This window comes from Triturus cristatus, chromosome 1_2 (assembly GCF_964204655.1).
Source record: "Triturus cristatus chromosome 1_2, aTriCri1.1, whole genome shotgun sequence".
In the NCBI taxonomy this organism is placed as follows: Eukaryota; Metazoa; Chordata; class Amphibia; order Caudata; family Salamandridae; genus Triturus; species Triturus cristatus.
The window spans coordinates 342,106,376-342,131,776 of NC_140580.1; the positions used below are offsets into that span (position 1 = coordinate 342,106,376).

Sequence of the window (25,401 nt, forward strand, 5' to 3'; positions counted from 1 at the left end):
AACCACTGTAAGGAGTGGTTTTCTTTTCTATCTCGTTTTTCGAGGCGAAATACCGACGTGTATTAAGGGGTGTGAAAACACCCCAGGACATCCGCACCAGCCTCGGAAAGCTTTTTTTTTTGGAGGGGAGGAGTAGAAGGGGGCTAGGGGCGGGTGGGGTTCAAAAGGTATTTTTGGCACGGAGCCCCGCCCCGCCCCCTCCCCACACGGTGAGAATGTTCTTCAAGCTGGCAGGTATGTATCAGTAAAGTAATAGGAACCTGGATCCTGGACCGAGCCCAAGTCCTGTTCTCAGTTCCAAGGAATACAAACAGTGACTCTTCCCTTCCTGTTCATCTTTCTCTCTTTCCTCATAAACTGGTATTATTAATTTGCTGACGTTCACAGAGAACAGAGCGGAAGGCCTGCAAGTGAGATCCTGCACTCTGCTGCGGATTAAGAAGCCGGTCTGCTGCCCCCACCGTGACGCAGGCCGCGCCGAGGCCCTGCAGCCAGAGCTGGTGAGCGCGCGAGATTCTGGCACGAGGGCACTTCCATTCAGGGGGGATTGTAGTGTCGTGCGGAGCGATACCATTAACGCAGTGTGACACTGGAAACGCAGAATGAGTGGGAGCAAAAGGGTGAACGTGGTGTGGTTGGAAATAACAACATTGGTCACTGTAGCGTCACTGAAGCAACATGAATAGTGTGTCACTGGAGCAGTGGGCTGAGTGCAGTGTCACTGGGAATAAAGTGCCAGTTGCGCTTTTAATTGGGGTAATAGCATGAGTTCAGTGTCATCTGTGGGTGCCATGGCTGAGGTATTATTGAGTGTCATAGCATGAGTGCAGCGTCATCTGTGGATGTGATGGCTGAAGGGCTACTGAGTGTGATGGGATGAGTGTGGTGTGTTCGCGTGGGTGCGATGGCTGAGGTGTTATTGAGCGTGATGGTATGAGTGCAGTGTCATCTGTAGGTGGGATGGCTAAGGTGTTATTGAGCGTTTTGGTATGAGTGCAGTGTCATCTGTGGGTGGGATGGCTGAGGTGTTATTGAGCGTTTTGGTATGAGTGCAGTGTCATCTGTGGGTGGGATGGCTGAAGGGCTACTGAGCGCGATGGTATGAGTGTGGTGTATTCGGGTGGGTGCGATGGCTGAGATGTTATTGAGCGTGATGGTATGAGTGCAGTGTCATCTGTGGGTGGGATGGCTGAGGTGTTATTGAGCGTGATGGTATGAGTGCAGCGTCATCTGTGGGTGGGATGGCTGAAGGGCTACTGAGCGTGATGGTATGAGTGTGGTGTGTTCGGGTGGGTGCGATGGCTGAGGTGTTATTGAGCGTGATGGTATGAGTGCAGTGTCATCTGTAGGTGGGATGGCTGAGGTGTTATTGAGCGTTTTGGTATGAGTGCAGTGTCATCTGTGGGTTGGATGGCTGAAGGGCTACTGAGCGTGATGGGATGAGTGTGGTGTGTTCGGGTGGGTGCGATGGCTGAGGTGTTATTGAGCGTGATGATATGAGTGCAGTGTCATCTGTAGGTGGGATGGCTGAGGTGTTATTGAGCATGATGGTATGAGTGCAGCGTCATCTGTGGGTGGGATGGCTGAAGGGCTACTGAGCGAGATGGTATGAGTGTGGTGTGTTCGGGTGGGTGTGATGGCTGAGGTGTTATTGAGCGTGATGGTATGAGTGCAGTGTCATCTGTAGGTGGGATGGCTGAGGTGTTATTGAGCGTGATGGTATGAGTGCAGTGTCATCTGTAGGTGGGATGGCTGAGGTGTTATTGAGCGTTTTGGTATGAGTGCAGTGTCATCTGTGGGTGGGATGGCTGAAGGGCTACTGAGCGCGATGGTATGAGTGTGGTGTATTCGGGTGGGTGCGATGGCTGAGATGTTATTGAGCGTGATGGTATGAGTGCAGTGTCATCTGTGGGTGGGATGGCTGAGGTGTTATTGAGTGTGATGGTATGAGTGCAGTGCCATCTGTAGGTGGGATGGCTGAGGTGTTATTGAGTGTGATGGGAGGAATGCAGTGTCATCTGTGGGTGGGATGGCTGAGGTGTTATTGAGTGTGATGGGAGGAATGCAGTGTCATCTGTGGGTGGGATGGCTGAGGTGTTATTGAGTGTGATGGGAGGAATGCAGTGTCATCTGTGGGTGGGATGGCTTAGGTGTTATTGAATGTGATGGTATGAGTGCAGTGTCATCTGTAGGTGGTATGGCTGAGGTGTTATTGAGTGTGACGGGAGGAATGCAGTGTCATCTGTGGGTGGAATGGCTGAGGTGTTATTGAGTGTGACGGGAGGAATGCAGTGTAATCTGTGGGTGGGATGGTTGAGGTGTTATTGAGTGTGACGGGAGGAATGCAGTGTCATCTGTGGGTGGGATGGCTGAGGTGTTATTGAGTGTGACGGGAGGAATGCAGTGTCATCTGTGGGTGGGATGGTTGAGGTGTTATTGAGTGTGACGGGAGGAATGCAGTGTCATCTGTGGGTGGGATGGCTGAAGGGCTACTGAGCGCGATGGTATGAGTGTGGTGTATTCGGGTGGGTGCGATGGCTGAGATGTTATTGAGCGTGATGGTATGAGTGCAGTGTCATCTGTGGGTGGGATGGCTGAGGTGTTATTGAGCGTGATGGTATGAGTGCAGCGTCATCTGTGGGTGGGATGGCTGAAGGGCTACTGAGCGTGATGGTATGAGTGTGGTGTGTTCGGGTGGGTGCGATGGCTGAGGTGTTATTGAGCGTGATGGTATGAGTGCAGTGTCATCTGTAGGTGGGATGGCTGAGGTGTTATTGAGCGTTTTGGTATGAGTGCAGTGTCATCTGTGGGTTGGATGGCTGAAGGGCTACTGAGCATGATGGGATGAGTGTGGTGTGTTCGGGTGGGTGCGATGGCTGAGGTGTTATTGAGCGTGATGATATGAGTGCAGTGTCATCTGTAGGTGGGATGGCTGAGGTGTTATTGAGCATGATGGTATGAGTGCAGCGTCATCTGTGGGTGGGATGGCTGAAGGGCTACTGAGCGTGATGGTATGAGTGTGGTGTGTTCGGGTGGGTGTGATGGCTGAGGTGTTATTGAGCGTGATGGTATGAGTGCAGTGTCATCTGTAGGTGGGATGGCTGAGGTGTTATTGAGCGTGATGGTATGAGTGCAGTGTCATCTGTAGGTGGGATGGCTGAGGTGTTATTGAGCGTTTTGGTATGAGTGCAGTGTCATCTGTGGGTGGGATGGCTGAAGGGCTACTGAGCGCGATGGTATGAGTGTGGTGTATTCGGGTGGGTGCGATGGCTGAGATGTTATTGAGCGTGATGGTATGAGTGCAGTGTCATCTGTGGGTGGGATGGCTGAGGTGTTATTGAGTGTGATGGTATGAGTGCAGTGCCATCTGTAGGTGGGATGGCTGAGGTGTTATTGAGTGTGATGGGAGGAATGCAGTGTCATCTGTGGGTGGGATGGCTGAGGTGTTATTGAGTGTGATGGGAGGAATGCAGTGTCATCTGTGGGTGGGATGGCTGAGGTGTTATTGAGTGTGATGGGAGGAATGCAGTGTCATCTGTGGGTGGGATGGCTTAGGTGTTATTGAGTGTGATGGTGTGAGTGCAGTGTCATCTGTAGGTGGGATGGCTGAGGTGTTATTGAGTGTGACGGGAGAAATGCAGTGTCATCTGTGGGTGGAATGGCTGAGGTGTTATTGAGTGTGACGGGAGGAATGCAGTGTCATCTGTGGGTGGGATGGTTGAGGTGTTATTGAGTGTGACGGGAGGAATGCAGTGTCATCTGTGGGTGGGATGGCTGAGGTGTTATTGAGTGTGATGGTATGAGTGCAGTGTCATCTGTAGGTGGTATGGCTGAGGTGTTATTGAGTGTGATGGGAGGAATACAGTGTCATCTGTGGGTGGGATGGTTGAGGTGTTATTGAGTGTGATGGGAGGAATGCAGTGTCATCTGTGGGTGGGATGGCTGAGGTGTTATTGAGTGTGACGGGAGGAATGCAGTGTCATCTGTGGGTGGGATGGCTACAGTTCTATTGACTGTGATGGGATGAATGAAGAATCCTTTTACGGTTGGGATGGGTGCAGTGCCATTGGGGTCATGAGACGCCCACAGTGTCATTGGTCAATGGGATTGGGCAGCAGCCATTGGGGCAAAGAAATAGGTGCAGTGCCATTGAAGTAAATGTTTTCTTTTTTAAGGATGTTTATAAATCAGCACATACTTTCGCAGTGCAGCCACTTCAGTGTGCTTTCATGCAAAAATACATGTCATGCGTGGAGCTTGGAAAGAGGAGGGATGTACTTTAATGGACATATTAAGAGGAACTTAGTGCAGTAGGGGGCGGAAGTCAGTTGGTAAAGCTTCCTCCAGACAGGGAATGTAAAAAGGGTTGGTGTGGAGATTCAGGGGGATGAGTAGGGCGGTATAGCCGGGAGGAAGAATCCATTTGGTGGTGTGAAATGTGGGTCAAGTTCCGGTATGTGTGTTTTTTCTCGTTTACTGTCACACTTTTCCTCAACTCAGCTGAGCTTTCCGAAACAGGTAACTTTTTAGCATATTTCCTGAAGTTTAGATGGAATGGTTATGTTCTTATTGACACACTGAGGGTGTTCTTCAGTTTGGAACTTTGCATGCAGTTCACCGCCTTTATGTTTTAAGTGCTTGTTTTTTTTTTGTTGGTGAATAATTTTGAATGTTAAGGGTCAACGTGAAGGCCTTTGTTCTGGGAAGACCATGGCAATGAAGCAACATACTATGGCCTCAATTATGCTTTTGGGAGAGGAAACCAGTGCCTTCATTACAATGCTGATGTTTTCTCATTTTAAGCTTACAGCTAAGCAGTGTTTAATTTGTAAATCAGTAAGTGCCAGGGCCCATCACATTTCTCAGGAGGCCTTTGCAAACTGCACTTCCAGCCCTTCCAAATGTAAGTTCGGGTGCCAGCCACTAACAATGTAACAGTTTGAACTATTCCAGGACACCCAAAGCTGAAAAATGGACTGGATTCACTGGTATCATATTTTAAAGTATTAAATAAAGTACTGTGTTGATGTGATCACTTGAAAAAATAATCAGACAGCGCCACTATCTGGTAGAATATCAAAGTGCCGTTCTTAAGAAATAGGTGCCAGTGCCGAGCACTGGAAAAAAACTAGCACAAATTAAGCACTCGATCTGCCTCGTTTTGCACTATTTGCAGCCTGTCTGTTTTTTTTGGCGAGGCCTTTATATGCCAATGTACAATAATCTATTTAACCGTATACATGGTTAGCTGATTGAGAAAGCAGACACTTAAGAAAAGTTTACTTGCCCTCAGGCCATCTTTGTGAATAATGCTAGCAAGGAATTCAAGTCCATTGTCACAAAGAGATATTGATGATTGCAGGCAAAATAAAATACTCTAAGAAAGTCAGTATTATCGTGTTCATAAGATGGTAAAATATGAGGCCCTAGAGGTCACAAAAGGTCATCGATATATATAGATGTATTTTTATAACATACTTCCAACAGCCAATATTATCGGTTTTCTAGACTATTTAGAAATACACTAAGCGTGTTTGGTAGAAGGTATGGAATGGGTGTATCTTGCCTTAGGAATTATCATTCCTCATATTATAAAAGGCCCTCATTTTTCCATCTATTTAGCATTTTTTTGTACGAGTATTGATACTCCAAAGACTCACTCTTGTCCATTTCTCCATAACAAGATAGTAGGTATTCAGCCTTGTTTATATATTGTCATTTGGTCCCACCACTGCATTTTCCACTTTATCATGGCTTTATAATTATACTTCAATCTTTTCTTAACGATTCTATAGTATTTTCTATCCACAGTTGATATGTTGCCTTCTGCTCACATATTTTTACATTTCTGTTTAAACTTTTTAAAGCATCTATGACTACTTCATGAAAAGAGGTGACGTGGCATGTATCTTGAATGTGGATTAAAATTACTTCCACTATTGGTTCATATCTGAATAGATACGTTTTAGGTCCCACTTATCTTCCGAACTATTTACAAATTCTTCACCTTGTGGTTCAACTAGTGTGGGTAAATTGTAAATGTCCAAATTTTCGATTTTCTTACCTGTTTATACACATCTACTCTAGAATTAGGTTAATCAGAAGTAGATTTGGAGCAGAAAACTAATCCTAAGTGAAGCACTTTCATTTCAGTTTTATTCAAAAGTCTGGGGCAGATTTACACATTTTTGCTCCGGGTATGCATCACAAAAGTGATGCAAACTAGCTCAAAATGTTTATTTTAAATTTACTTTCCAGCGCAATACTGTTTCGAACTGGGAAGTTGCCTGAAAATAATTCAAAGCAGCGAGTTGCTCTACTTAGTATCATTTTGCGTCATGTGGGTGCTTCATAGTTAGGACATGGGCGTTCCTATGCATCCGCTCAATGTTTGTGGCACAAAGCCCTTTCTACTAACTATAGTAGATAAGGTTTCTCACCAGAAAATAACACCTCTTTGAAGCAGACGTGAAAAGGAGAAGGGCTTTTAATCTTCCAGACTGGAATTTCTTTGCATGTGTGCACACACTTAAAGTGGGAATGGTTTTAGAGTTTGTCTAGGCATTGTATTTTGAATTGGAAGGGTACCCTTCTAGCAAAAACCCTAGGCTAGACATGAGGCACACACCTTTACACTATGGTGCAAACATGTGTGCATGGCTCGAGGCAGCCTCATTGTGCATTAGCACTATGGAGACAGCAGGACTGTGCCATATCTTTTTAGGATTAGCCCTTTTCTGCTCGCTCCTTCTTATGCAATGCAGCGTTTACATCTTTGGTTGCTCAGCTGCATTTGAGGACGTCTTTGTCAATCTGCCCCTCTGTAATAGATTAGTGTAGTAATCTGTAAATCAGATTACGTATATTATTATCTTTTATTCATTCACATGTATGTATGTTTATGTATTGTACCTGGTTGGAATGTTCTATTTGCTGCTCAGTTACTGCAGAATGTTAGTGAGCACTCTTGAGTTAGGGTACGTTGGAGTTGGCTGCTTCCAAGCCATCTCCTCTTCCATGTAACCTACAAATAAACTATTCAAGACAATTCAACAGCATCCTGGTTGCTTACTACATTTAATTGGCGACGATCCTGGTTACATGGACTACCCAGCGTGCAAGTATTGAAAGAAGCGGATCAACTCATGACAAGCTACTTCCTACTGCTCAAGATTCATGAATCATCAAACATCCCTGTCTTCATGATCTACCATCAAAGCTACTCTACGAAGCCACAAGACAAATTTCAACATAAGTAAACTGTTTATCGCGCAAGACGTTGTTCGGCCAACACGGTAGGGCGTTTTGTTTAATCTACTACCCCTATTAAGACGTTTTATCAAATTGACTCAAGCACTTTTGAACTGGGTTGTCTCGCTTGTAGTCCTCCCTCGTTCCCCGTCGTTATTGAGGACGAGCGTCTTAATATTTTATTTTTGCTACTATTTGCCCAACCTTTGCGCTGCTCTTCAAGGGTCTAAGTTTGGTTTGCTTCGAGTTGACTTGGACTCATGTTGTCTTCGCATTTTTCAAAAGCGCCTCGCTCTAAACATTCTTACCTGGCGTGTGATGACATCGCGTGCGGGCAACTCTGTCACCATTGCTCCCGAACGATCTCTTCATCATTCCCGCTAGATGAGCGTCAGTACGTAAGAACGGCTATGCGTCACAATTCCAGTGCGCATGACTGCCGCCTTTGTACTTCCTGCTGGCTCGGATTTCATTAATCCTGCGTCCCACGTTTCCTAGCAACCACACTACCGCGAACAAGGCGCACAGACTGTAACGCTGCAACGCTGATGCGCACAGCTGTTTCCTCACAGTAAATCCTTATTGCTTCAAAGCAACAGCATATGTACAATTCATCTTGCTTGAGATTATCTACGCACAATGTATTAAATCTACGCTGATGCGCACAGCTTATCTCCTTCATCATTTGGATTGCTTATACACCTGTGATTTATTAATTTTTTTATTTATACGTACACAAGAATTCAGTGCTCTCTGTGTATCCTACGGTGACACACACACCTTCTCCTTTAATTTGTGTATGTCACAGTAATGTGCACACCTTCAATAACTCTTTGTCCACGTGTGCACTCTACGGTGACACACACACCTCATTTTTTTCTCAAACTGGTTTACATATCACGGTGATATACTCACCTCGCCAATAGTTTTTTTCTTTTTCTTTTCTCAAAAATCACTTTATGTGAGTCTATTATATTTTCTGACCACTTCTAGTCTTATCCTCCTACATTCTTAGTAGTTTGTGATCTCCAACATGTGTACCCTCCAATCTGTCAATCCACCTCCTGCATTTTTGGACTCTCCTGGAGAACCACCTATCAGATGGGAAGTGTAGCATGACGCTTTCGAAACCTACTTAGGAGCCATAGGTGCATCAAGATTCAGCGCAGACAGAAAGAAATATTTATTGCTACATTCTCTAGGTTTTGAAGGTTGATCTGTGTTTAAACATTTGCCTGATCTACCACAAGATGTCGCCATACCTAATGATGAACAGAGAAACGGTTCTTAAACTCAAACTTCGCTTTGATAAACAACCAAGTCTCATGGTTCTCAGACATACTTTTTTTAAGAGAAAACAATCAGAAGGGGCAGATGTGGATTCTTACATTTCTGTGTTGCGTAGATTAGCAGCAGACTGTAAATTTGAGAACTTTACTGACCAACTCATCAGGGACCAATTTGTATGCCATTGCAGAGACAAGAATATTAGACAACAACTTACTTACCATGGGTTATTCGTCTCTCGATGAAACTATCAAGTTAGCTAAAAGTATAGAAATTTCTATGGTTTCATTTATAAGAATTAGAGGATAAAGTTGTGGAACCCGTTAATGCCATTAACCTCAATGCATCTGGTAAATCTATCAAAAAAAGTCTAAAAGCGGTGCTGGTAATGTCAGTAAATTCTCTACAGCTAACAATACAAACAATGTAGAGCCTACAATGTGTATCAGATGTGAGAACTCACCTCATTCTAAAGGGTCACGATGTCCTGCTTCCAATGTCACTTGCAACAGTTGCAAAAAAATTGGTCACTTCGCAAAAGTTTGTCTTAAGCTTAAAGGACAAAAGAATCAAAAGAAATCTACTGTATGTATAGTTGAGTCAGAATCTTCCTCTGATTCTGAGATAGTTTCTGTTGTTTCTGATTACATTACTGGTGATGTCATTGAAGGTGATCCCAAATCTTGTGTTGACCCTATTGTTGATATTTCTGTTGGGACTAAATGCATCAAACTCTTGGTGGATTCTGGTGCTAAAATAACCATGATCACTAAGAAACTCTTTGATTTAACTTGGGAAGGTACTCAACCTCTCCTTCCCCCTGATCGCACACCCGTGTCGTATGAAGGTCGTAAAATCAACCTCTTGGGTTTTTTTGAAGAAGAGATGTGTTTTAAAGGAAGGAGAATAAAAGGGAAGATCTATGTTGCTGTTAAAGGGTTAAACATACTAGGGTGGTTTCACCAAGGATTATTTGGAATGATACTTAAGCCGGGAACCAAAGAACAGGTCCTTGTCGTTTGCTGTTCCGATGAAATACAATCACTCAAAGACAAATTCCCTTCAGTTTTCAGCTCTGAATTAGGGAAAATTCAGGGTTTTAAACACAGAATCATAGTCAAGGAGGGGTCCTTACCAGTGAAACACAAACTCAGGGGGGTACCCTATAGTGTCAGGGATGATTTAGAGAAAGAATTAGTACAGTTATGTCAGAAGGGTGTGATTGAGCCAACAGAGTCATCCCTATGGCTTTCTCCTTTGGTCGTCGCTAGGAAGAGGTGTGGTCAACTCAGAGTGTGTGTTGACTTGAGATCACTTAATAAGGAAATCTGGGTTGACTCACATCCTCTTCCCAAAATCAATGATCTATTTGCTTTCACCAGAGCTGCCAAATTCTTCACCAAGCTTGACCTGGCCTGTGCATATCACCAGGTTGAGTTGCACCCTGATTCTCTGCATCTCACAGCGTTCGTGTCCCCTCTAGGCACAATCCAATACCGACGCATGCCCTTTGGGTTAGCATCGGCTGCGTCGGTATTTCAGAGAGTCATGTCCAACATACTTAAAGGGGTTGACGGAGTTTTTCAAGATAATGTATTGATTTTCGCCAACGATGCTCCTTCACATGACCTCATTTTTGACAAAGTATTGGGATTATTCCAGCAACATGGCGTTGTCTTGAAACTTGAAAAATGCAAATTCTTTTGTACTGAAGTAGAGTGCTTAGGGCACATTCTTAATCAGGCTGGCGTTAAACCCAGACCTGGTCTTTTGGAAGCAATTACTAATGCCTCCACTCCCACTGATAAAACGGGTGTCAAATCCCTCTTAGGCCTTTGTGAATATTACTCAAGGTTCATTCCCCACTATGCTACTATAGTCCGTCCCATTAGTAATCTCCTCAAAAAAGGCACTAGATTTGTTTGGAGTAATGAATATGTGTCCGCGTTTGAAGAAGTCAAAAATCTTCTAGGCAACAGTGCTGTACTCAAACCTTTTGACCCAAGTTTACCTTGTTGTCTCGCAGTCGATGCCAGTTAAGTAGGGTTGGGTGCTATGCTGACACAAGTTGAGGATGAGTTGAGAAAACAATTGGGTTTGCGTCCAGAGTCCTAAGGTTACCTGAATTACAATACTCAGTCATTGAGAAGGAACTCTTGGCCTGCTCATGGGCTATTGAAAAGTTTCGGCCATATGTTTGGGGAAAGCGTTTTTTGCTTCGGACTGACCACAAGCCCCTCGTCAATATCTTGGGTGGGAGTTTAAGTAAATGTTGCACTCCCAGAATTATGATAATGGTTACCAAGTTGTTACAATATCAATTTGATATCAGACACATCTCTGGGGGTAAGAATGGGAGAGCATACTTTCTTTTTTGTTTTCCGCCCATGAGCGTTCAAGAGGATGATGTTTCTTTTTCTGACCTTATTGAAGAGGATTATGAAGATTGTCTTGTGGCAGGTGTTGACATTCCTGAACTGACATTTTGTTCCGAAGATGAATGGAGAGTCGCATTCTCTGATGACTGTGTTCTCCAAGACGTGTGTAATCTTGTTAGGAGTGGGTGGCCCAAAGAAAAGGTCCTGCCCCCTGCGCTACAACCTTTCTCTAAGATTGGGGATGAAATTTCTTTGGAGGATGGTATTTTATTGCGGAATGACAAACTTATTCCTCCACATTCGTTTAGGAGAGGGATCATAATTAGAGCTCATGGGGGACATTTAGGTTCCTCCTTCACCAAACGCCGCATTCGCGACACATACTGGTGGCCAGGAATGGATTCCGAAATCGACGAGTTTGTTTTGAACTGATGAATTTGCAGTTCATCAGAGAAGTCTCTTAAAACTTCAGTCCCTCCTCTTATGCCTGTAGAATGCCCAGACCGTCCTTGGGTCAAACTGGGGGTTGACGGCATGGGACCTTATGCGACACTCAACGGAAATTCAAGATTTAGCTTGGTTTTAGTTGACTATGCTTCCAAATGGCCTGAATACAAATTGGTTAGAGAAGCTGACATGAAGAGCATCATTAATTTTTTGAGGGAAGTTTGATCTAGAGAGGGATCTCCTGAAATACTTGTTTCAGATAATGGGAAACAATTTGTTGGGAAGGATTTTGAATCTTTCTTGTCTGCCTCTGGGGGGAATCATTTAAAAAGTTCCTTTTATCATCCTCAAGGGAATGGTTTAGTCGAAAAGATGAATCGAGTGGTGGGGGACTGTGTTAAATGGGCTAAAGCAAATAATCAGGACATTCTCAAATCTCTTGAAAGCATGAGAATGGTTGTATAGGACCAGCCCACACTCGTCCACCAAAGTGTCTCCTTTTGAGTTAATGAGAGGAAGGAAGCCCATTACATCTTTCCGTCCAGGGTGGATGTCCAAGTGGATTGATGTAGAATCAGATGTGCCACATTTGATGTCTGTAGCAAAAGATAATGCTTCAATCACTCAAGCCAAACAAAAAAAATGCTTTGACACTAAAAAAGGGTCGAAGACTTCTATCCTCAAAGTAGGTGACACTGTTAGAATCAGGAAGTCCGTTCATAGTAATAAAGGGGAAAGCAAATTTGGACCTCCTGTGAAAGTAATTAAGATCATGGGCAATGCTATTCAAGTGGTAGGAGGATTTTGGTGGAATCTATCCAAGGTTGCTAAAATCCATTGTCCTACTAAACAATTTCTGTCCACACATACTGGTAAGTCTTTGCATGGCACAGATGCTGTACCAGGTGATGTCAGGCGGAGCTCACGTTAAGTTGGTTATACCTATTAGGTATAGGGATTACGTTTTTATTTCCTTATTTGTCATACTAATTATTGTTACAGAAAATTGTCTTCGTTATTTTTTTAAATTTTTTAATTTTTTATTTTGTGTTAGAAGAAGGGGAGGTAATGTAGTAATCTATAAGTCAGATTACGTATATTATTATCTTTTATTCATTCACATGTATGTATGTTTATGTATTGTTCTTGGTTGGAATGTTCTATTTGCTGCTTAGTTACTGCAGAATGTTAGTGAGCACTCTTGAGTTAGGGTCCGTTGGAGTTGGCTGCTTCCAAGCCATCACCTTTTCCATGTAACCTACAAATAAACTACTCAAGACAATTCAACAGCATCCTGGTTGCTCACTACATTTGACTACTGTATTATTTTGATCTATCAGTTTTTGGCACCTAGACAGGAACATATAGGGGCATATTATCAAGCATGGCGTTAAAATTATCGTCGCTTTTGAGGTTCTGTAATTCTCGAGTCTGACTCCATTTTGTTCTGTGCCACCATTTTGTGTTGCCCTCACGTAGGCCTGTGAAGGTAGCCTGGCGAATAAAGTGGCCTGGCCTTCTTAGTTCATGTATACATTACCTAGGTTTCTTTTTGACTCTGAAATGAACTGTAAGAAACTGACCTCTGCACCTGAAACTGACCCCGCAAAGCCAATTTCCCTGATCGATCTTTGTCTGAGATTGCCAATCAATGTTCAGGGCATTGTTAACTTTTAGTTTCCTTGTACATGCCTTATCTTGTTCAGCATCTGTTACCGTTTCTTTTTTTATGTTTCTTCATTACATGGGTTATGCTTTCAATTATAGGTTTGTCCAGCTTGTGGCGATTGAATTTGGGACATTCCTAATAATTAACTTTTGGGTTGGGATACTGTAAATTGAGTTTTTGTTATGTGACACTTTGTTTGAAAATGTACCTTATTGGCTAGAATTTTGTGCAGTGGGTGTACATTTATAATGTGAATATTGGGTATAAAAGGAGACATCTCGCCTTAGTAAAATGAGCAGTCTCCTGAGAATTTACACCGTGATGTATTTCTAGGATCACTGTTACTAGCTGCAGCTAATAAACTTGGTCTCTGATGCCATCCAGAAGTATTCCGTGTCTCTGTTTACCAAGACAGGTGAACTCGAAGATCTTAGGCGTGCCCCTGACGCCGCTGGGTTAAACCCCGGTTCTTCACTTTAGCGGCAGAAAACTCCTGCTAAAGCGGTGATAATGGGCTTGATAATATGCCTGTGAGAATTCCAATAGAAGCCCATGTTGACACCAGAACATGGGCTTCTGTTGGAATTCTCAAGGGCAAATTATCAAGCCCATTATCGCCGCTTTAGCGGCAGTTTTCTGCCGCTAAAGCGGCGATAATTTTAACGCCGTTTCTTGATAATATGCCCCATATTTCTTCCTGTCAGCGTCTAACTTCTACCCTGACTTGTTTCACTGGCAGCTCTTTCTCTGACTCTTCTCACTTTGTGCTTGCTACCTCTTACTCTATACCTTCTCTCCTCTTTCAAGTCTTTGACCCTGACATAGCCGACAAAACTCATCTAAAAAAAAGTCACTGTTTCTCATATCTGAGTCAGGGATGTAGCTTCAAGTTGACGACTATTAGGAGATGAATTAATGTCAGAGCTTAGATACGCTTGTGAACCCTCTTTTTTCCTATGGCTAATTCCTTTCATGTCTTCCATGTGAAGCATGTCAAAGCATCTTCTCACATTTTAAAGTCTCCTATTTCTCTCTGGAATTTTTGGTTGTTTCCTCACCTTGGTTTCATTTCCAATTTTCACAATAGCTCATCCTTGAGTGAGATTAATGATTTGTGTGTTTTAGGGAAGAAACATAGAGCTGAAACAGCAGGATGTTGGCACAAAAGCATTTATGTTGATCAGTAATAGTCCTATCGTTTAGCCAAAACTCAATTAAAGGATTAGATGTTTTTCCTGTGGATAAGCAGTAAGATTCTCATTGAATTGACGTAATAACTTTTATCGCTTAGAAGTCTATATGCTTCTCTCACATAAACATATGTGGAAAATATAGCTGCATTTCCACTTTTATCCGATTGTTTTATTGTGATAGTGCCATCCACTTGTACCTATCTGAGTACCATAGTTCCATCTGATGATCAATTAGAACAATATTTGAAGTTGGTTATATATGAGCCGGTGACTGTGTTAATACAGCACAGTCAGTCAGATTGTTCAAAACCTCAATGTGAGGCCGCTACCTATCTTTGAAAGTCCTATTCGGGAAACATCTCTTATAACACAGACAGAACAACGCAGTGCCATTACAACGCAGGCATTACAACAAACGCGTCATTATCAAACATTCCATAGCAATGCAAGTCATTACAACGACTTTCTTTAGGGACCTCATTGTTGGATTTTAAATCCAACACCTTCCCGACTGTTGCGCAGACTGGATTTGGAATAGTAAAATATACTATTCCAAACTAGAGCACTTCCCTAAGACAAGTAGTTGTAACGACTTGTGTTATAATATATCGCGTGGTAATGACTCGTTCGTTGTATTGCCCGCATTGTATTGTAATGGCATACGTTGTAAAAGCATGCATGAATACGTCATACATCTGTCCTATTTCCCATTCATCTAAATGAGTATTTAGAACTGAGCAGGAATTTTCAATAACTTGCCCCAATTCGTTCAAAGCCACTAAAGTATACAGACCTCTAATATTATATTACTTGCAGGTAATATGTTAAGTTCAGGAGAGTCAGATTTCAAATTCAGAGGAAGATATGTCTGCAAATGAAGCTTATGTGTAAATTTGAGCAGATAATGTGAAATTATAGCAATTAATTTTTAGATGAAAAGAAAATTTGAACATTGGAAGATTGAAAGCTCCATTGAAGACAATGAAGTGAATATATGATGTTACAATGCATGTCATTACAACGCATGCTTTTACAACGCAGTCTTTACATTGCAACTACAATTACATCGCATGATTTTACAACGCATGCCATTCCAACGCATTTTTAAAAACTATCCTTACAACGCATTCCATTACAAACATACCATTACAACACATACCATTACAATGCATAATACTTTTAGGACAACAGTAGGGTAAGTGTTGGATAGTGTAGGGGTAAAAATTACTATTCCTACTCCAGTGAGTGCAACAGTAGGGTAAGTGTTGGATAGTGTAGGGGTAAAAATGACAAAGTGTTGGGTAGTGTAGGTGTTGGACTTGGCCCTTTTTGGCTAAAGTTCCTTAAACGTTTTTCTGACATTGTGATGCCAACTTAGATGCTTTGGGCACTTTGCCATTGCTGATCAGTGTCAAAGTGCAAGTGCTCCCTGTATAAAGTGTTATGGTAATTGGTTGTCCATAATTGGTATGTTTGTCTTACTAGTAAAGTCCCTAGTAAAGTGCACTGTGTGTGCCAGGGCTGGTAATGAAAATGCTACGAGTGGGCCTGCAGCACTAATTTTGCCACCTACACAAGTAGCCCTAAAAAAGATCTCAGGCCTGCCACTGCAGTGCCTGTGTGCACTTTGTTAACTGCCTGGTTGTCCTGACAAGTGCACCCACTTGCCAGGCCTTACCCTTCCCTTTTGTATGCACATCAGACACCCCTATAGTAGGCCCAAGGTACCCCCCTGGGCAGGGTGCAGTGTATGTGAAAGGCAGGACATGTACTGAGGTGTGTACCATGTCCTGACAGTGAAATACTGCCAAATTCGTTTTTCACTGTTGCAAGGCAATCTAGTCTATAGGACAGAATGGGGAATGCTGGGTCACATGTTTCCAGCATATCTTCCCATAGGCAAAAGATGGAGAGATAGAGTTTAGTGTGCCTGAACTCAGAATTTAATAACACGTCTTTTTGTGAAGATGGTTTTTAAATTGTGTGTTTAGAAACCATGCTTTTAGAAGTGTTTGGTTTCTTGTCCCAACCATCCTGAGTGCCTCTGCCTGGTTGTGTATTGACTGTCTGGGTTTGGATGTGACAGGGTCCGGGAAGTGTCCTGACACCAGGGAGGAGTAGGTGAGACAGCAACAGACTGGCCTGCATTTGGTGTGGTGGGAGGAGTAGCCCCTTTGATGTGAAGAGGGTTGTGCTGCTGCCACAAAAGAATGGCTCCATCTTCTGCGGAGTGTCTGAGGCCCAGACCCTCACTATCAAAGAAAGGAGATGTGCACTGGCAGGAAGACACCCAGGTCTGGTTTGGACCGGGCTCAGTGCCCCCTGAACACAAAGACTTCAAAGGCATTTAGGGGTATAAATGTGAGAGCTGAAACTCCTGAACTCAAGACTGAACTCAAGCCTGAAAAAGGATTGAAACTACTTTGTGATCAGGAGGAACCTCTGCCAAAGAAGAACAGCTGAAGAGACTGAAGAGAAGGAATGCCCTTGCTGTGTGTTCTGGGACTGGCCTGCAGTTTGCTGATTTGACTAAGGAGAGGACAAGGGACTTTTCTGTGTGGTGTGTCCCCCTGCTTGAATGGACTTTGCTGTGTGCTGTGTCCTGAAGTAACTTGTCTCCAAGGGCCCGAGAGGAGCTGGCTCCCTGTTGTGGAAACTCAGGAACATAAAAGTTTCCAAGTGTGTCTCAGCGACGCTGTGTGCATGTGCTTTTTGCAGCCTCCGCTCAAGTCAGTATCACGGCCCGTACTCGCCGAGGAGTGGCAGTACCGGGGTCGGATTGTGGAGCTTCACTTTGTTTCCTTCATAACAGTACTGGGGGCATATTTTGGCAGTCGCTGACCGCGAGTCAGCCAAGAGTGGCATAGAGACCTTCCCTAGCACCGCGATCGGTGCCGAACTGCATTATTTCTTGCTTTTACGATCCGCATTAGTACTTGCATTACGAACTGCATTATTACTTGCTTTTATGATCCGCATTAGTACTTGCACTACGAACTGCATTATTACTTGCTTTTACGATCCGCATTAGCACTTGCATTACGAACTGCATTATTACTTGCTTTGACGATCCGCATTAGTACTTGCATTAAGGACTGTCTTATTTCTACATTACGAACTGCATTACGAACTGCATAGCATTGCATTAGGACTGCATTCAATCATCATGAACTGTTCATTAATACCACAAGAACCTACAAGTGATTGTTAGCTTAATAACCGGCCCAGTGTAATATTATGAATACGCATATGCTGGATATTATTATCATTTGGTCTCATCATATTTCTTCTTGATAAAGATACCGCTATTTTCCTAAATCAGTGCGGTGTCCATTTGTGGTGTTATCACTGTGTTACTGGGGGTGTGGTTGCAAATACTTTACAAATTGCCTTGGAGATAAGCCTGGCTGCTCGTGCCAATCTACCAGAGGATGAGCAGGCCTTATCTAAGAGTGTGTCCCTTCTTTCCCTGACTAGAAGCAAGGGTCTCTATTTGGACTAAGATACCTACCTCAGTCAACTAGAGACCCCCAGTTCTAACAGTAGGGGTAAACATTACTATTCCCACTCCAGTGAGTGCAACAGTAGAGAAAGTGTTGGATAGTGTAGGGGTAAATATTACTATTCCCATGTACCCCAAAACCCATACCCACCCTAATACTAAAAATATCTCCATTACTTACCTTATAATGCGCTGTAATGGTATGCTTTGTAATGGCGTGCATTGTAGTGACATGCGTTGTAATTGCATGCATTGTAATGGCATGCATTGTAATGTTATGCTTTGTAATGGCATGTGTTGTAGTGACATGCGTTGTAATGACGCATTGTAATGGCATGCGATGTAAAGGCAGTTGCATTGTAGCAGTTGCTTTGTAAAGGTAGGTCGTTGTAATGACTGCGTTGTAATGGATGTTTCCCCAATGGAGAACCTCTGGGGCTTCTAACATTTCAATGTTTGTATTCATGTTTCTACCTTTTTCATTTAGAACATTCTACCCTTAGTGGAGACTGGTGGATAACTCCTTAGTGGGTGGAATATTCTAATAGCCTTACAGCCCTTCTGCCTCAGGCTATGCTGGTTGTTTGAGGCCCACTTCGTCATTGCAGGCCCATAACTCGGGTTCAGGGCCTTTAAAACTGATATAGCTCTCGGCAGCTGACTATAAGTCTATATGACAAACCTAGTGATAGTTGTGAGATTTCCATGACATAAAGAGAGTCACTGCTGATGAAAAAGATGTAGAATGATTTTGAACCAATTATGTGCCTGAGCTCGCTGGAAGAAACACCTTGGTCAGTTGTGATAAATCTCTGCTGTGAGGACTGCTGACTAACTGAAGAGGAGCTGCCAAGATTGGGGTGTTTCTGCCATTGCAACATCCAATCCTAAAGGTCATAATCCATTAATAAACTATCTTTCTGCATCATCCGTTGCATAAAGTGATATCTCCACTGCAAGTGGATCTTGAGTGGGAGCGTGGAAGTGTTAATGAAACCTACTTGCGCAGGATGATCTTGACCATAATACTGCCCAATTTGCTGTTCCCTCCAAGGTGCTCTTTCCTCCCTGATCATGTGCTATACTGCTTTCCTGTGCACAACATCTTGTCATACAATGGACCGCTCATGCTGCACCACCAGAATCTCATCACACCGAAGTGCAAAATAAGTTCATCATTATTGCTCCCCTTTCTTCGTCTGTGCTCCGACACTTCCCCTTGGACTGAAGCAAACTGAGGTTCTTCTTCTCAATCGCAGGATTCCTAATCCACTTTCCTTTCATTTGCTGCCAGGCACACTGGTCCCGTATATATGTACCTGGGCACAGGATGGACAGGCAGACAACAGAAGACTTTGCCATGACCTTAAAGCTCTTTTTAATTTGTTTGCCCCAGCATACCATGCCAAAGAGACAAGTAAATATAAGAGAAAGCTATAAAAACAATGTGAACTTTCTAAGTTAACCAGCCACACAGAACAGATTTACTAAATTCTCATGCAAAACAGAGCATCAGCCAAATATGCTGTGCAGTGTGGCGTGAGGAGAGATCAGGAAAGCATCACATCTACAGAGATATGGCTCTCTCCTCCCCTCTATAGCGCCGGTGCAGAATTTTGCTGCCGAGTGCTGCACACACAACTTTGTGCCATAGTAAAGGGTGTGTGCATGAGTCTAGAATAGGTTTTGTACTAGAAGAGTACCCTGCCAGTAACAAAATACTATACCTAGACAACTTAAAAAACTGTCATACTTTGTATCTGTGCTGTAAAGTGCAGCACACATGTAAAGTCGAAAAATAAAGGAGAAATTAAAACATTTCTCCTTTTAATGCCTGCTTTCAAATGGCATTCATTTTTGATGCACAACCCTGTCTCAAGTTTTTGATAGGTAGGGTTTCACATGAAAAGGCATGGGTGGTTGCAGGTGTTGCCCTTGTAATGCCCCCTTGATACTAAGTAACACATAGCAGCGCTTTTTGCTACTTTGTGTGACTTTTAGGCAATTTCAAGCGCAAAAACAAGTTTTGCACTAGAAAGTAAATTAAAAAAATGTGTTTGCTGGTTTGCGTCACTTTTGTGACACAACCTCAGTTCAAAATATTGGTACATTTGGCCCACAGTACCTTGACTGCACCCACGTGCTCACTGTGCATGTTCCATATGCTTGGTAATTTTTTCTGTGTACGGTGCACTAGATTGGTTTATTTTATAGACTGTCAGTAACCCCTACATAGGCAGGCATGTAATTAAACTACAAGTTGTTTGACACCTACTGAGCTTTTGAACTTGAATCAATACAAGTCCTATTCTTTTTACCAAAGAACTATACCTGATTGGACAAGAGAAGTTATTATTTACTAATTCAATTCTTACTGTATCTGAGTTTCCACCCCATTAACTACGCTCTAAGATTACGCCTAGACTGTTCAGCTTCAATGCAACCTGAATGTAGAAGCTTAAAAAGTAGGCACTTGCAATTCCCAGAGACTTCAGTATTATCTGGTTTTAGGAACAGTGAATACTTGTCACAAAGATTTCCCAGTTTCTCCTGAGTCCTATAGACCTCAGAGATTGGCCTAACACTGATGGTCAAAGATTTTGTAACAAACCAATATCTCGAAAGATCTCAACTCAAATTTTTCTATTGATTGTGAATATTGGAAAAATTTGAAATTAACTTGATCACCTTTGGAGCACCTGTCATTAAGGTCCAGCTTGGATGATAGGAAGTACCTTGTTGTTTGTGGGAAATGCACGATGGAGAATGTGCGCTGAGAATCGACAGGGACAGTATAGTCCCCACTTCTTCTTTCAGCTTGTTTTTTCCAGGGGCGGCTCCTCCATTAGGGCGGAGGAGCATCGCCCCACTGCTTTCTCCATTACCGAAACCATTTTATGTTTCTGCTTCTCGCACTGCGAGAAAGCAGAAGGGTATGCCTGGTTGGGGGCGGGCGAGTGGGCGGGTCGGGAGGAGTGGCTTTCCCAATGCTGTGGGCCCTGACTGTTTGGTCGGCCCTCTGGGGCCGACCAAACTAGTCATGCGAACTATGCCTTTTCTCTATGTAGGCTGCATACAGCCTACATAGAGAAAATAGGCTCACCATAGGCACCCGACTGGGTGCCGTCCCCACCAATCACAACACTGCCATTGCATTCTTTGTGATTGGCTTAAGAGAGGGGAGGGGAGGGAGGCTGCCTTAGGCTGCTTCCTGTTCAGGAGAGCAACAGGAAAATGGCAGGAAAATGCGGGACCCTGCCAGGATCTGAGGCGGCACGGGACCCGGAAAGGTACGTTTTTTAAAATTTTAATTAAACCCGTCCAGCCTCCCCCGCAAACCTGCGTGACCCGCCGCACGCCCCCACCCACGAGTCATGCCGGCCACGACTGGTTCTTGCTTCTTTGTCCTTAGAGTCAGTATTGAATGACTATAGAAGGATTTGCGCCAAATTTCACAATAGGAGAATGCATGTGACTGATGTCACATAGGCGCATGCCCCGCAGTGTATCCTGGTGGCAAGACACGGCCGCTCTCACAGCATCCTCAGTTCGAGAAATGTCTCTAATCTGACTGGTTGGATTTTGTGACCTTTAGATGCAGGACATCGATTAGCAGTGGGCTGCTACCCAAGTGCCGAGGGCTGAGCATGTAAGCTGAAGGCCCCCATCAACAAACAGAAGCTGGCAGTTGATAGATCTCCATGGACCATGCTGAGGTGTTTCCTGCACATCGCATTATATTCTAACCACTTCCTTGAATGATGGACTAAGCTTGAGGCTTTGCTGTATCACAACGGGACTGTCCTGCTGCCACTCTTCCTGTGGACATGTTGGCTCCCAGCCAACCTACAGAACCATGAAATTCACACAGTAGCAAACAGCCCCTCTATAACTTTCTAAGGAACAGAGATGGGCTGCCCAAACCCCCTCTGCAAGTACAGGAGAGCTGAGAGATGACTACTTGGAGAGTATTTCTCTAATATTGTAATGACATCCTCAGTCCCCAACAGCTTCCTGTCTAAGATGTCTTTCACCCCTTTGCAAGTCTTAATATACTCCACCCTAAAGACAAATTTAAAGGCGTCCCTTGCCATGTAATTGTGCTGCGATGCCCCTTCATTTCTGGAGAAAAATTGTACTATGGCGTATTTAATTGTACCATAGAATGCTGAATCTTTGAGAGTCACAGCATACAAATGCCAGGAAGAGATTACAACTAGCGGTCCCACTAGTGTATTGACATCAGTAGGAGATTGTAGTCTGAAGATCATTTTCGTGGGTCCTGTCAAGGAAGCGAGGCAGTAATTACCTGGTGTTTCAGGATTTAATACAGCTCTTATCAAGAGGGACCTGACTATAATTGGTTTCCAAATGGCAGCTACTAAACTTCAATCAAAAAAAAGTGTGTGAGAATATTTTGACTAATTGTCATAAACTTCTTCTTACAACATGCTGTTGCTATATCATCTGAGAAGCCAGAGGGACCGTTGTTTGTAATTTTATTAGTAAATACTGCCCAGTAACTGAGTGAAATCTCTCAAGAGTACGTGTGTACCTCTTTTTTCAAAGACTCTTAATAGAGCAGGTAGACTCAGGTAGCGTTTCATTCTCGATTTCAAGCCTGATTTTGTGAATTGTTCAGGAATTGTTGTAAAGCTTTCATACAATTCAAATTAGATCCAAATTCTGATACTTGAAGTTCACTTTGCAGGGAGTGTAGTTTATAGGTTTTTGAGGCTAAATGGCCAATTCAGAATATCTCTTAAAAACAGAACGAAGGTCTGGGGTTGATAGGTGACTTATTTTAGACAAATTAAACAATATTCTCCCACTTAAACTACTTGTGAAAGACCTGCAACCAGGCCAACTCAATTGCATGGAGGCTGGTGGGTACAGGAAATGGAAAGTGGGTGGGGTCCCACAAAGGTGAATACACACATTTAATTTGAGTTATTAACTGTGCTTAATCACCTTTGTGGGACTTCACAAACTTTCCATTTCCCTTTCCCACCAGCATCCATGTAATTGAGGTAGCCTGGTTGCAGGTCTTTCACAAGTGTTTTAGATGGGAGAAGATTGTCCCTTGAACATGTTGTGCTAACCAGAGACACAACACTGGATTTGCATGTTAGAACCAGAAACTTTAAGAGATCTCATGGTATTCTTGAGTGTGCCCTTTGTGCCAGTATTCACATCACAGTCCACCAGAGAGTCAGATATCCCTGACAGGGATCTTGAATACAAAGATCAGATTCTGTGGAGCCTTTTTAGGCCGAGCATTGGAGACCTCTTGTATATAATTTAGTATATACTTATGTGTATGCACTTTGTGGGCTCTGGAGATCAGCCCTAGGACTTGTCTGCTTCCGTTTAGGGACTTTTTTTTCTGTTCAACTGCCTCTATTTAAATGTCTTGATAGAAAACGACCAGTAGAGGTCAGTAAAATATGAAAACTGCTTTCTGCTTGTTCAATTGCCTCTATTTAACTGCCTTGATAGAAAACGACCAGCAGAGGTCAGTAAAATACCAGTATTGTTTTCTGCTGAGGGACTTTATTTTTTTATTTTTCTGGCAACTGCCTCTATTTAACTTCCTTGATAGAAAACGACCAGCAGAGGTCAGTAAAATACAAGAATCACTTTAGCATTCTCTAGATTCCAGTCCATAGAAATTGTCTTCCACGAGCACCCATAGACAATAATATTTTTTACAAATCTTGTATTTTCAATGATATGACCTCCAAAGGCCCTGATTTTATATTAAAAATAGAGCTTTGGACTATACCATTTCCCGCTGAAAGGCAATATTTCGGTCCATGTGTTCCCATACCTGGCATGTCACGCAGTTTGGTGCTTACTTTCCCTCCATGTTAAAGAACAGTAGATGTTTCAGCACCCAGGGTAATGTGCTGCATAGCTAAATACATATCAGGTCCCAAAGGCGAGACAGATTGCATTGCAAATGCTTGTTTCTATTGTTGCTGGCAGCTTTGAGCGTAAAATGCCTGAATTCAAAAGTTCAGGTAAACATTTGCATTTTAACAGAAAACAAAGCAGGAATCTCCAGCACTATAACTCTTTACGATGAACACTGACACGCTCTTGTTTTACTGCATGGGAATCTCGATTTTCTAACCTTGGGTTGCATTATTTATAGTGTTCTTTTGCTGCAGTTTTCCTAGAGATCACACACTTTTAGTGATTGCCAGCAGTAGATTAGAAGGTGTTGAATTGCTATGATAATAGCACAGTTTTGTGATCTGTCAGTGACTGTGAACAGTATTAATGGTGAATTCAATGGATGTCCATGCTTGCAACTGTATTTCTTGAGGGTTATTTAATTGCGTTATTGATTTGTCAGAATAAAATATACAGGTACATATATTTTGACATAGTCAAGTTATTGGTCACCTGGCAAAATATGTGAGTAGGACTAAGAACTAAGGATGCAATGTGGTTATACAAGAAATGCACAAACATCTACTCACGATGGACTCCAGATGAGCTTATCCACCCACCTCGATATCCAAAGAAAACAAACAGTAAAACCAAAGAAGTCAATGAATTATTATGAAAGATTCAACAATACATCTGATGATTAAAGGCATGTTTACGTATCACAAATGCGAAGGTTACCTAATACAATTTGTTCAATATTGATGTGAAAGCCAAACTACACCAGTGACAATCAACGACTAACCACCAGCCCTCGTGAACTGGGAGTTGGCGATGGATCTCATTCAGATAACATCAACCATAACAAGCGGAAAGGTTAGACGTCTAATCCCTATAGTGTTATCTGCACTGTGAATATAACAAAGCCATGATCACTAAAAATGGGCTGCAGTTTTCCCATCAGGAAGGATGGTTTGATGCCCAGTGTTAAGCCAGGAGCAGCTTCTACAAATGTATATCAAGTGGACATTCTGCTTTTGCAACGTTTGCGGCAGTAACCAAATCAATGTTCAGTTGAAAGTGTAGTATTTATTTCTGTGTATGATCTAATGTTCTTCTACAGGGGAAGTGCATATTTATATTGGTCATCCTATGTTGCGTATCGCCAGACCCACCATTCTTTACAATTCCAGAAGCTCAACTTAAATATTCTGGTAGGTGCCCATTAAATCCTATATATTGCTAGAAATTCGATATGAACTAGAGATACAGTAATCTTTTACGAGCAACAGAAGATCAAAATACGATTTCATGATACTTGATTTAGCGAGGATTTATTTGAAGCAATCAGATCACCCGTACATCTTTACTGCGGAGGAAAATTGTGATTCAGCATTGCAGGTGAAAGTAGTTTCTAAAGACCATTTTTATGAAAAAGTGGTGCAGTGCAGCAAATCACCTTGCTGCGCTGCATCACTGTTAAAGGGCAGAAATGCCTGCATTTAAAGCCATATGGTTCATTCCTGCCCTTTCCCCTGTGCTGGCGCACAATAGGCTGCTTAGCCCCTACGCAGGCTACTTTGCACTATGGTACAAGGGTGCCTGCTTTGCATGCAGGATTTTTTTGTGGGCGAAGGTGCACCTTCCTGCACAAAAACTATGCTAAGTGGCTTTTTACTCTTTCTATGTGTGCTGCAGAATCAGCACACATAGAAAGAGGAGAACACGAGGAAAGAATAAAGATATTTCTATATGTTACGCCTCTCCTGGGGAGGTGTA

General features: G+C 43.0%; 1 protein-coding gene across 1 annotated transcript in view; it reads left to right on the forward strand.

The window, feature by feature from the left end:
- The first annotated feature begins 206 nt into the window (after nt 1-206).
- The window catches only part of LOC146867289 (group IIE secretory phospholipase A2-like), a 56,290-nt gene continuing 31,095 nt past the window's right edge, over nt 207-25,401 (forward strand). The window contains exons 1-2 of the mRNA XM_085604046.1: nt 207-234; nt 388-500. Of these exons, the coding sequence (XP_085460172.1) occupies nt 216-234; nt 388-500 (132 nt within the window). The 5' untranslated portion in view covers nt 207-215. The remainder of the gene's footprint in view (nt 235-387; nt 501-25,401) is intronic.